At 36.9% G+C, this 13,429-nt stretch overlaps 1 protein-coding gene across 2 annotated transcripts in view; it reads left to right on the forward strand.

The window, feature by feature from the left end:
- Pcdh19 (protocadherin 19) overlaps positions 1 to 12,384 on the forward strand; it is a 102,576-nt gene extending 90,192 nt beyond the window's left edge. For both annotated transcript variants that reach the window (XM_027933196.2, XM_027933213.2), the window contains one exon: positions 9,957 to 12,384. In XM_027933196.2, coding sequence (XP_027788997.1) covers positions 9,957 to 10,555 — 599 coding nt within the window. In that variant the 3' untranslated portion in view covers positions 10,556 to 12,384. The remainder of the gene's footprint in view (positions 1 to 9,956) is intronic.
- The last annotated feature ends 1,045 nt before the right edge of the window (positions 12,385 to 13,429 follow it).

Here is a 13,429-nt window from a genome sequence, read left to right on the forward strand (position 1 = left end):
ATGACAAGTAAACATAGAAGGTGGTGTTTGATCCCTTCAATTTTAATATTCATTATTCATATTTATTATTCATAAATTCCAGCACAAATGTTAGGCTTACACCCCAGTGACACATTTGCATTTTATTTTAAGTTGATTTCTACCTCGTTTTGCAAACAAAGATTTAATGGGTTCAGTTGTCTCTCCCTCTCCCTCTGTTGCTATAGCTTGTCTTTTTTTGTATATTGACTTTTATACCTTTCACACTCTTTGTCTTTATCATCCATCACATCCATCTCACTCTCCCACCCACGATTTTGCTCTCTCTTTCTTTTGCTCTCCCTTTCTTAATGTTTTAGGAAAAAAAAAGATTTGTAACACGGAAAAGTGATATTTGAATGGATTCCCCTAAGGCAATCAATTTACTTTTAATTTGTCTGGAACTAAGCTTTTCTTTGTTGCAATGAAAAAGGATTGAAACTGCTGTAAAATTTATTAGCTTGAAGGAAGATATTTGAAATGGATTTTTTTCAATGATTGTGCTGTTTGTTGTACCCAGAAGCAGTGTCATTGCACTATGGTATTCCAGATGGCTGCTGAAGTTATGATGAAATATTGAGATAATGCTACCCTTTTATACCAGGTTTATATTAGTAACAAAGAGTCCATTCTAGGTACCTAATCCACATTGATCCTCTTAATGTTCCTATTTGCTTCCAGTGATCGTCTCTAGTGATTACTGCCCAGTTGATGACATGACATATTATTCTTTTGAAATATTGCAAGAGACAGTGACTGGCTTAATTAAGCATTTACTTTTTCATCTGTGGAAGAAGTGATTGGAAAATTATTAATGCTGTTTCTTAGCTTTCCCACCAAATCCCACAAATATTTTAGCCATTGAGAAGCTTTAAGGAATCTATAAGTTAGAGTTGCAATATTTTTTCATTGGCTTATATCAAGCATTATGTGTTCTGCAAAACTGAGTGTCCTGGGACTTGACTGAAGGAAGTGTCAGGTCTGGTAAGGGGGACACCAGCTTCTGGGTGCCTTTTTCTAAACCTCCAGCATTAAATTTTCATTATAAAGGGAAGATTTTTATTCTCATAGACTACATGTACTACCTTCTCTTGCTTTCTGTACCAGCATTGTTTGTGCCATACTACATGTTTTCTAAGACATCAAGAAGCTCATAGTCATAATAAAAATGTTTTTTTCAGAAGCTGATGATGCATTAACACTTTGCCTAATTTCCACGAAAAGCAGAAAAACCAAGTTGCAGACAACTTCAGTTTTAGAGGGGCTTATCAGCCTGATCTAAAGACTCGGTCTTTCCAGTAGCATAACTACCTGTATAATGTGTGAAACAGCTTATTTTTAATCTACATAAAGTCAAACAACTGGTTTGAACTCTTCAGAAAACTGACTAGGTATTGTAGGCATCCTACTGATATAGACTAAGGGACATTTCTGTGAGTGTCTTAGCATCGAACTCTTGAAAATGGCCTCATGTTGCTCAGAATTGTGATACCTCAGTGCTCCTCCTTTTGGGGAATAGTTCAGTGGCCCTCTGTGTCATCTCATATTTTACTTATAAAGATGCTTTTTCAAATAGTTTTTAAGCACCTAGATGAAGTCCAGCACTTTGTCATGTAATTTTCTCTATCACAGAAGCCAAAATACAAAGATTCCAGCCTAGTCAATCTCTGCTTATCTCAGTCACTGTCAGCACCTCTTATTTCTCAGTCTCAATTTTCCAGGCAGCCTTTTGCTTCATTTCCTTGCTCCCCATGCATCAGCACAAATGATTTATACGTATACACATCTTGAAATCTCTTCTTTATGGATCGAGTTGAATTGAGCCCCAGTACAAAAATGAAAACTCCAGGAACTATTGTGATTGCCCAAATTACAAGTTAGATTATATGACTGTACATGCAACACTATCATCTATCATAAATATTAAATTCTCAAGCACTTATACTTCAATATGTTTTAACTTTGTCTCTTCAACCAGCTCAGCACTAAAGATTCCATTGAAGATAATTCAATTGCTTTGAATTCTAAAAGGGGCATCTTTTTAATCTATTTTCATGTTGCACTGGGAGTAAGTGAATTTCAGGTACATGGACTGTGAATGAGGAGAGAGGCCTGTGTGCCATTTGGCATCACAGAGGCCAAATATTGGGTGGCATTTGTTAACTGATGCTGATCTGTCAAATGGACTAGGACAGGTTGGGGGTTCATCAATCTTTTCAGGTATACTCCCTATCTCAAAGCTAAAACTAAACTTTACAGAATTCCTGCTCTTTAGTCAGCCATCCTGAAAATGGCAAGCTATGCTAATCAGAGCAGGCTTTTTTGTATCTGTCCTCTCTCTTTATTGGCAAGATTCCTCTTGCCAGCCTTGGAAACTTTGTTTCTGTGCCCTATCCCCCTCCCCCCTTATCCTTCCCAAGGCATCTCCACTCCCCAGACATGTCTAGTCTTTCTTACCTTGTCAAAACTCTCTGATTTGGGTCCTCTTCACCCAGGGCCCAGCTAAATAATCAAAGAAAATCTGATGATCTCAAGTTGGCAATGTATTCTCTTATTTCGATAGGCTTTTTTTGGGCACTAAGATCTGAACCCAGGTAAATTACCACTGAGCTCCATCTTCAGCTCCTTTTTATTTTTTATTTTGAGACAGGGTGTTGCTAAATTGCTTAGGCTGCACTCAAACTTGCAATCCTTCTGTCTCAGCCTCCTGAGTAGCTAGGATTACAGGTATGCACTACCTTGCTTCCTTTAACAGGCATTTCTTAATGTGTATACCCATATAAATGAAGTATGTGATTTTTTCCCATGTTACAAGGGCTGTTTTTGGATAGCACTTTTTGGCATCTGTCAAATAATACAGATAGGTATTTCTAATGCCAGTCACAGTTCTGACATCCTACCCTTCCTCCCCTCTCTCTGTTAGAGCTTAATACTACAGGAAGGGCTGCAAAGAAGCAGGAGGCTATGGAAGAGAACAAAAAGAAAGCTTAATGGAGAAACTAAAATAGAAAAAAAAATTGCTTAAGGAAAGGGAAGAAGGTATTGAGAAAGAGACAAGTAGCTGTTTGTAGTATAATTTGTGATTGTTTTTCATTTTAATTAGACTTGCTACAGGATAGTTTGGTGTCATTGGTTCCTGCATCTCTAAAAATGTCTCATCATTCATTGATGTTCCCTTGGATGTTGCACATACTGAGTTCTATTTATTTTTCTGGCTAAAATTTTATTTTAGGAAGTGAATGTAACCCCCCCCCCCCCCAAGGCATCACAGACTCCGATGGTTCTGGGTAATTGTCATTAAGTCTTTATTGAATTTTTGCTAGATGATTAGCAGATACTTTAAAAATATTTTTAATTTGTTCTTTTTAGATATACATGACAGTAGAGTGTATTTTGATTTATTATACGTACATGGAGTATAACTTATTCTCATTAGGATCCCATTTGTATGGTTGATCATGATGTGGAGTTATACTGGTTGTGTATGAACACAGAAAAGTTATGTCTGATTTGTTTTAAATGGTATCTAAACACTCCAAAGAAGCCCAGTTCTTAAGATGTCAGTCAAATCAAAACAAGATATACTATTTGAAGACTAGTAATTCCTGCTTTTCTCCTTTCTTCCACTTTTCCCTCTTTCCTTTCTTCCTTTTACATTGAGCCCATTGCTACTCCACTTGCCTTGTAGTTACATAAATAGGATAGGCATTCTTTCTCTTGCCCCTGAAGGCCTTCAAATGCATTCAAGAAATCTTTCCTGAATATTTCTTTTCTTCATAATTCCCTAGCATATTAGATTGGAATATTAGTTTTGTCATGTATATTTTAATTAGTGAAAAAGTCAACATCTGCAATGGTTCTAAAAGGCTTATCATAGGTCACATTTTGGCCTTTTATTTTATAGGAAATAATGACAATTTTGTTTCATGTCAAAAACAATGCTTAATATTTGAACAGCTCGTTCAGCTCATTTTAGACTTTTCTGCTTATTGTGTTCTTAAATTATCACAGTACACCCCGTTAACTATTGTTAAGATAGAATACTTTCAGGTACAAGCAAATGTATTTTTAATTGGACATCAAAGCACACTAGATCTCTTTTGTATATCCTGTGTAAGAAACCACCCAGAGGCACTTGACACTTGAACTAATGTTTCTCAAGTTCTACATTTACTTTATTGCCTTTGACAAAGCAACATAGTTTACTTTGCAGGTTTTTATACTGTTTCCTTCAGATAGAATAGTTATTTCTTCTTTTTGGAGTCACATCAGTGGCACAGTTATCTGGGTTGTTGATCAAGAGTCTTTGTTCTTTCTGTATTTTTTTCATTGAATTAAGTTAAACTGTTATTGACTACCTGCTCTGCACTGGACCCTTTGCTAGTTTCAGTGGACAGGGTAGGAAATAAGACAGACATAATCTTTGTCCATCTAGAGGTAATTACAAGTATGATGAGTGCTATAAAAGGGAGGTGCTATGAAACCTGCTTTAGTCTAAAGGATCAGGAAAGAACTCCTTGAGGAAGTGAAATTGCAGTTAGGGCTTCAGGGATAATGTGTCAGTCATGGATTATGTTTAACTATTGGTAATAAAGACTCCTCTCTCCGGCTAAGGAAAATAAATCAATGGCCTAAATGAGAGGGAGCCTTCTTTGCTCTTACATAAAAAAAAAAAGGAGTTCAGATCCAATGAGATGGCTCTATATCTTCAGTATCCCAAGGTCCTTGCATCTTTTTATTCTGCCACCCATATGCACATGGCTTCCATCCTAGGGTTGCTTCTCTAGTAGTAAGATGCATGTTTTAGCTCTGGACATTATGATTCTGTTCCAGAAAAGACAAAATGGCAAGAAATAAAGACAAAATTGTCTCCCAGCTAAGTCAACTCCCTTCTTTTAAGGAGTTTTCTTGACATCCTGCCTTCATAACATTGGTCCAATCTTAGTTATATGGTCATCCCTATCAGGGAGGACCTAGAATGTTCGTTGACTTTTTAGCTGCACACATTGCCATCCCTAATAGAAGAGAGTCTTTGTTATTTAAAAAAATAAAGATATTTGGTAGGCAATTAGTTATCTCTGCTTTAGATAAGTGGGAGTTAGGTAGGTCAAGGGGTGATATTGCTCAAAAATTTTTTTTTTCTCTTTCTTCTTCTTTTACTACCACTACTACTAGTACTAGTACAGCTACTACAGTATTGGGGATTGAACTTAGCTAGGGATGCTCTACAACTGAATTACGTCCATATCCCTTTTTATGTTGAGATAGGGTCTCGCTAAGTTGCCCAGGCTGACCTTAAACTTGGACCTGAGTATTGTGTGCCACCACACCTGGCTTTTCTGTTTTCTTGATTAGGCACATGTGACCAATTTTAATAGTACTTAACTTTTTCATAATTAGTGTCACAATCCCTTCCATTATATTTCATATTGGTCCTGCTTTGGTCATAGTTTGCCTTTTTCATGAACTGATACAGATTATACTAAATTGATGTGTAAAAAGCACAATCTAGGAAGGTATTCTGATTTACACATCATTTTTTTGTAGGTTATGTTACTGGTGCTACTTAGAAGTAGCAAAATATTTGAGTTTGCAGGAACTGGAACTATTTAAATTTAACTTTTCTGCATCATTGATTTCACATTGCTTCTGAAGAGATAATGCATAACTCTTGTAAGTGTAACTTTGAACTATTTTAGCATTGGATTTTTGTCTCTGATCATTGGGATCTTTGAGTTAATACATCCAAACTCCAAATCATAGTAAAGAACTGCCAGGATTATTGAACATATCCATTGTGACTTGATATCTCTACAAACTCAATAGAACCTCAGCTCCTTTATTCTGCTAGAACTTTAAAGTTATAGAAAAACTTGAAGATGGTGTTTTCAACATATTCTTGTATTACTTTGATTGGGACCATGGGTAGATTCTTTCTAGTGTAAAAGCACATTGTTTGCCCACATCTGAAGAAACAGCAGTTTCACATTCCAAGGAAGGTAGTAATCAATGCACAAAGTTTTCTATTGTGTGTACAAAATAGCATATTCTGGCCTTTTGCTGTTTGAATTACTTCCTTATCCATCATAACTTAGACATTGTTGCCTCTTATGCCTCCCATACCCTCACAAGTCTGATGCTTTTAAGATTTAAGATTTTATTTAAGATTTAATATTTTTTTCTTTTGCCAGTGGATTTGCAATTCCCTTACCTAGGGCCCTAATGACAAACTGTGACCAAAAATACTTATTACTGTCTAGATTGAAGAAGTTTTATCTTGTCTCTGGCAGAGATGGCTGCTGCTTTTGCTTCTTATTCTTCTTTATCACTTTCCTCCTCCTCCTCCTCCTCCTCCTCCTCCTCCTCCTCCTCCTCCTCCTCCTCCTTCTCCTCCTCCACATACTTTTCCTGTTCCTCCTCTTTCTTCATAATCTAAAATAACTGGATCTGTTTTGAACTAAGGAGTTTTCAGGCTTCAATATTTGACTCCTTCTTCCAAATTTATATGCTTTCTTCATGTTATTTTTTTCTGTTTGCAAATCCTAGGGACAACTTAAGAAGCAGGGGAGATTAGTTTGCAAATTAATTCATCCATACAGAGTAATGTGTTTGAATTTCCACAAGTATGTGTGGATTTTAGGTTCTTCAATTTTATCTTGCTTAGGTTTAGGTCAATACTTTCAGATAAAGATGTAGCAAAATATTAAGTCATAAATAGGCTCATAGAGGAATTTTAGCAGGGAGTCAGTGAATTTTTGGCCTACCTGTGTTAAAGCAGGGGCCAGCATCTTAACAAGTTATTTTTGATGATATGAAATGGTTCCTTTCTAGTCTCATAGTTCTGTCCCCAGCTGCTGGAATACATGGTGTCTAGCACATAATCTTTACCAGTACTGTGTCATTCTGGAAATAGTATCTTCACTTTTTTTCATCAGGTCTCTTTATTGCCATTCTTATATTGTAAATTTCTTACTTTTAATACAACACTTAATTTATTTACTAAGCTGAAGTTTTGATTTTTGAAAGGTAATTCATTTGCAGTACATTTATGTATGTAGGTTACCTTGTGCTGGGCAGAGATGTTCTTCCTGCTTTTATACATTAACTGTGTTTTCTTTCATACATAAAATGGGTATAAATACTTTAAAGCTAGGTTAGATTTGTTTTAACTGTATTGACATAAATGTCATGAAGTATTGTGTGAAACAAAAAAAAAATTATAAACAGCAACTCACTGTCTTTGGTAAGGACAAAAGGAAACACAGGTATCAGATTTAGGCCAAGGGTGAGTAAATCTTAGATTTAAGTCTTAACTTGGATGAGGTAAGAGTAGTATATGTAATAAGCTAATATAAGTCATCTCAGATAATTGCATATTACTCTACTTCATATAGGGTAGGTTTAGCAAGATTGGTTGGTCGACTTAAATTGATTGCATTATTTGGGGTGCTGAATAAATTACTTTTGTCTCTTCCTTTCTGAAGGGCAATTCATTTCTTTTAGGCAGTGGGTAAACTGAAGGTAAACATGGTCTTTGTAGAGAAGTTTCTGAGAAGCTCAAGTTCCCCACTTTAGTTTGCAAAACTCTGAAGGTTTCATTCCCCATCATTGAAAGGGGGCAGAAAATGTCCCTATTAAAGATAAATTGGCAAATTGTGTCCAGGTACACAGATGGGGTCTTTTAAGTAGCATAAATGAAGCCATGGGCCATGCCCAGAGTGGTGTTCAAATCTGGACTCAGCTTGGATTAGATCCTTGACCTTTAACTGCTTTTCTCCAAATGTTGAAATGTACAACCAATTTAGCCATTTTCCTTGAGCTCCCTTCCCTGGGCCCATTCACCAATGAATGTTTGGTGAATGAGGAAGGGCAGTACCTTGCTCTGCAATGCCATTTACTCTTTAGAATCAAGAATCAAACAGAAAACACTCCAAAAATAGAAATGCAAGTGTACAAAGCTGGCTTGTTTTATAAATACTGATTTCAAGCAAGAACTTGAATTGCAGGCTTTTTACCCCTGTAAAAAAGCAGTCAGAGCATATGTTTCCAACTTGTTTTTGGTGTACAAGTCTGTGCCTGGGTATGCGCACGCACACACACACACACTTTTCATTTTTGCAATCTCTCTTAATTTCCTCAATTCCTCCAACTCTGCCTCAAGGTTTTCTATAAATGCTAGGCTTCTGATATTTTGATGCATTGTGCAAAATGATGAAAAATTTCATCAGATCATCCTAATGCAAGAATGTAACATAAATACAAATGGGTCTGGGGAACTAGGGTTATAAACTAGACATTGAAATGAACAGTTTTCCAATGAAGTGACAGATATTAACCATGAGGCCATGCTTTGGTGAAACAGTCTCTGTAGATAGCCCCTCTGAGAGTTAAATAACTTGTTAACCCTTAATGAACCTAATCTGTAAAGAGAAAAATATTCACCCCAATAGCTGTGAATTCTAGCTGCTGAGATCTTCAATAATAGAGTTAAAAGTAATCCATGAAGTATTTATATTTGATTTTAATTAACATATAATGAATTGTATGTATTTGTGTGGTACAGTGTAATATTTCAATGCATGCATACAGCCTGTACTGATCAGGGTAATTAACATTTCCACCTCATTATCTTTTCTTCATGTTTGGGGCCTTCAAGCTCCTCTCCACTATTTTTTCTCAAATATAGTATACAATAGATTATTGTATATTATTGTCACCCTACTATGCTGTAGAACACTAAAACTTATTCCTTCTTGGGCTTGTGGCTCAGAGGTAGAGTGCTTACCTAGCATGTGCAAGGCGCTGGGTTCAATCCTCAGCACCACATAAAAATAAATAAAGGTATTGTGTCTAATTATCACTACTACTATAGTGACAGCTGGATCATATGGTAGACCTATTTTTATAGAAACTTTTATACTATTTTCCATAATGGCTATACTAATTCACATTCCCATCATCAGTTTATATTTCTTTAGTTTAAGGAATATTTCCCTAATAAAACTGTAGATAACAAAGATAAAGAGGGATGGACATTTGGATCTAATTAAATGATGCCCAACATATAAGGGATGTGTGCATAGGCATTTGAAGCATATGGGTTATCTGGAAGGAAGGGATCTCAGTGTAGTTCATCTGATGGGAAATCCAATCATAGAAATGGTATAGTGAGGAGATTGGCTGATAGGAATAGTGGTCAAGAAGAAATGATGTCTGGGTTGGGGATATGGCTCAAGTGATAGCGCGCTCGCCTGGCATGGGTGTGGCCCGGGTTCAATCCTAAGCACCACATACAAAAAAACAAAGATGTTATGTCCGCTGAAAAACCGAAAAATAAATATTGAAATTCTCTCCTCTCTCTCTCTCTTTAAAAGAAAAAAGAAATGATGTGAGTGGACTTTTAAAGGGATTGCGATACTAATCTAAACTTAAATTAAGCACTATGTGTCAGTGATGGGTAGGATACAAGGGTGGATGGCAGTTCTGTTGCTCAAAAATATGGCCAAGTCTATTTAGATATACTGCCTGTTGGATTTCCTGCCCTGACTGTACTCCCTCTTCTGCTGAATCCATTTTCAAACACAGATGATTTTTAATAGGAGGTATTGATGAAATTGCTGACTCTCAGCATCTTGACACTCACGATAAACTTTTTTTAAAATATATTTTTTCATCATAATGTGTTTCCCTTTAGGTTTTTTTGTTTTGTCAGCAGTGGGAACAGCAACAACAATAAAAACAGAGGAGTATATAGGGGGAGATATATAGCCTTTTAAAAATACAATTCTTCACACTTGTCCCAAAAGGCAATAAAGGACTATCTAAAAGTACCATTTCCCAGAAGGGCCTGTGGATACCTAAGAAACAAGAACACTGGTGAGTAACACTGATTCCTGGGGAAAAGCTGATGAAATTGACATTTTCTTTTCTCCAAACAGATCAGAATGAAGGGTTTCATTGCAGAGAAGAATGCCGGATTCTTGGCCACTCTGACAGGTGCTGGATGCCCCGGAATCCCATGCCCACTCGTTCCAAGTCTCCTGAGCATGTGAGGAACATCATCGCGCTCTCCATTGAAGCTACTGCTGCTGATGTTGAAGCTTACGACGACTGCGGCCCCACCAAGCGGACTTTTGCAACCTTTGGGAAAGATGTCAGCGATCACCCAGCTGAGGAGAGGTCCACCCTGAAAGGGAAGAGGACTGTCGATGTAACCGTCTGTAGTCCCAAGGTCAATGGCGCTATCCGGGAGGCAGGCAATGGCTGTGAGGCGATTAGCCCTGTCACCTCCCCCCTCCACCTCAAGAGCCCTCTGCCCACCAAGCCTTCCATGTCTTACACCGTTGCCCTGGCTCCCCCGGCCCGTGATCTGGAGCAGTATGTCAATAATGTCAACAATGGCCCTTCCCGTCCCTCTGAAGCTGAGCCCCGTGGAGCTGACAGCGAGAAAATCATGCATGAGGTTAACCCCATTCTGAAGGAGGGTCGCGACAAAGAGTCCCCTGGTGTGAAGCGTCTGAAGGATATCGTTCTCTAAACCAGTCTCTGGGAAGAAGAGAAAGAAACTACGTTGGCTAGCGAAGATGTAGGAGCTACTCATTTTAATTGCTCACCAATGGTTGGTTCTTGAGTGGCTATATTTCAGAGCTTTCCCTAAATGTATTGTTTATAAATGACTATCATTCTGTGACAATCCCTCTCGTTTCAACAGGCAGCAGGGGTGTTCAGTTAGAGCAAATTAGCTTTGGCTTGAGTTGTTCATGGGGCCTTGATGTTGGGGAAACAGAGACAAATTCAGTTGTGAAAAGTATTATGTATTAAGTGTTTGAATTTATATATTTTTCTATGTCAAAATTATAATATAAATTACCATTGTTTGTGGAGGATTACATTTAAAAAAAAGCAAAAGAAAAAAAAAAAAAAAAAAAAAAAAAAAAAGCTCTGGACACCTTTAATAAGCTCGCCACTGTTTTTTGTAGTGTAGACAAGTTAATGGTCATTTATTGTGTACTATTCATTGATTCAGTGATGTGAAATCGAGCCCCAAAAGGTTGTTTCTGAAGCTCAAGTACTTTCTAATGCCGCTACTTTGCTGTGGACACCCCTGCTTTAAGAACCCTTTTGCTAGCTGTGCTATTGTTGTATTTGATATTGCAAATTGCTATGTGTGTGGTGATGGCAAAAAGGCTTTTAAAGGTTGGTGTTTCTTTTTCTTAAAAAAATAATAAAAATACAGATAAAAACAAAGAGCAAACAACTGAGACAGCAAATGAATGAGCAACACCACACATATAGATTGAGTACTTGGAGGATACTTACATTTTTTAACCCATGTAGTAGTGATTGCTCACCACCTTGCAATGTATTTTTCCTGCCTTTCAGTCTTCTGCCCAGGTCCATGATAGATCATCACAGAAAGTCATTTTTGGATATGCTGCTATCTAATTTGCAGTAGTCAGAAATACTGTGCTTAAACTTTCATGAGATCCATTTTTCTAATTTTCAGACCCTGAACTGGAAAGTTGCTCCTGAAGTTATCGGGTTCCAGGCTTAGAAATTCCCTGTCTCCAATCATCTAAAACTCAAAATTGACTGAATCTATTTTGAGATCTAAATTAGTGTCTCTTTAGACACACACTTCCTGATTCAGTGTTTCTCAATCATGATTGGAATTAGACTGTAAAGCAAGTCATGGGCTTGAATTGAGAACTCCATGTTGCTCTGTATCTTAGGTTTATAAATAGGGATAGAGTAAGCAGTACAAAATGTACATTTAGGAAAAGACAGGTAATAGGCAACAGCATCACTAATCCAATTACTGTGCCTTCTAAATGGAGACACTTGGACACTTGAACTCGTCTTTTTATGACTAATACTTTTTTGATTAAAAATGTGAACAAGAAATTATTAAAACAAAAATCCTTTAGATTTAGCTAACTCTTTTTGCTGTAGGCTAGGAATACACCTTTTTTATTAACAGACTGCACATTTCTTCTTTGTTGTTGTTTTAACATTGCTCTAAATCCACAATTTATAATTTGTCTATTAATATTCACTAGCCAACATAGTATTCTTGCAGCCTAAGAGTTCATTCTTTAGAAATAAAAACTCAAGAAATATGTTACCTTTGCTCTGCCTTGGTCTTAAAAGAGTTGTTTCTTGAGAAACAAGTTTTGTGGATCTGCTGTTTCATTTTTTTTGAAATTCAGGAATACCCAGAAAGAAGCCCTAGGTTAGAGTACTAGAATGCAAAAGATAATTTATTTTCTTAAGTTTAGGTAAATAAGGTCATGTCTTTTAAATGTTTTAGTTATTTTTGCCTGAGTTTCTAGCTTTGTACATTACTAGGAATATTTTCTTTTATGGGAGGGGGAAGGGTTTTGAGGGAGGAGGGTGGGTAAAGCAGTGGGGGTGGGGTTAGGTAGGGGAGAACATTTCTGAGGAAGAACCTATAATGAGCTACAAATCCATTCTTATTTCTTATTCAGTGCTGAATACTACCTCATGCAAAATATTGGTGTGGCTGCAAATTTCCCTCTGAAACTGACACAAATAGAGATCAATTTACCATAACATCTTTATTTTGCCTCATTTCATTCTGTTTCATATAATTTCTCCTCTTATGATTTATTTCATTTTGTTAGATTCTGAAATAGGTATTTATTTCTTTTTGCAAGTGACTATTTGATTAACATATTAAAAATGAAAGTTTCCCCTTTAAGTTATGATGGCTGCCTATAGAATTTAGACTGTTCCTTACCTTGACCCATCCTTATATTATGTTGTTAGCTACCACCTCAAGGTCACTTTTACGTCAGATTTGACAGTTTTCTACAGGTGTGCAAGACTATGGAATGTTATATGGCTGCTGAATCAGAGATTCCAATGACTGCCATGCCTCTTGCCAACCAAGTTTAAAATGGTTAGAGTAGCAGTGGCGTTGATACTGCTGTTTTTATTGAGTTTTCTTTCGCCTTCATTTTTCCCCAGAATTCAGTTTTAAGCTGTGAAACTATCCCTTTTCCCTATCCAAATACTTTCTTCTCAATGGGCAGTCAGAGTTTTTTTTTTGGCTTCCATAGCCTTTACTGAGCATGTTCACAGGATTCCTCTCATTAAGAAAATATCTTTTTTTCCCCTACAATTTTCTGATTTATGCGTCCTCCCAGAAGTGCAAGTGCATCCTAGGAGGGCTTTGTAAGCTGATTTTACAGGCAGGCTGTGCCTGCAAATAGTGAATTTGTGCAAGAATCCTAAATCTCTCTTTGCCCAATGTTTTTTCCTCCTTTTAAACATGCCTGAAGAAAAGTTACAAGGGCCAGAAGGCCAAATATTCTTTATTTTCCTTCTGAAAACATGTTACACACTTAAATATGAGGGGACAATTTTGGTTCCTAAGTCCTAAAGAGCT

Source organism: Marmota flaviventris, chromosome X (genome assembly GCF_047511675.1).
Source record: "Marmota flaviventris isolate mMarFla1 chromosome X, mMarFla1.hap1, whole genome shotgun sequence".
Taxonomy (NCBI): Eukaryota; Metazoa; Chordata; class Mammalia; order Rodentia; family Sciuridae; genus Marmota; species Marmota flaviventris.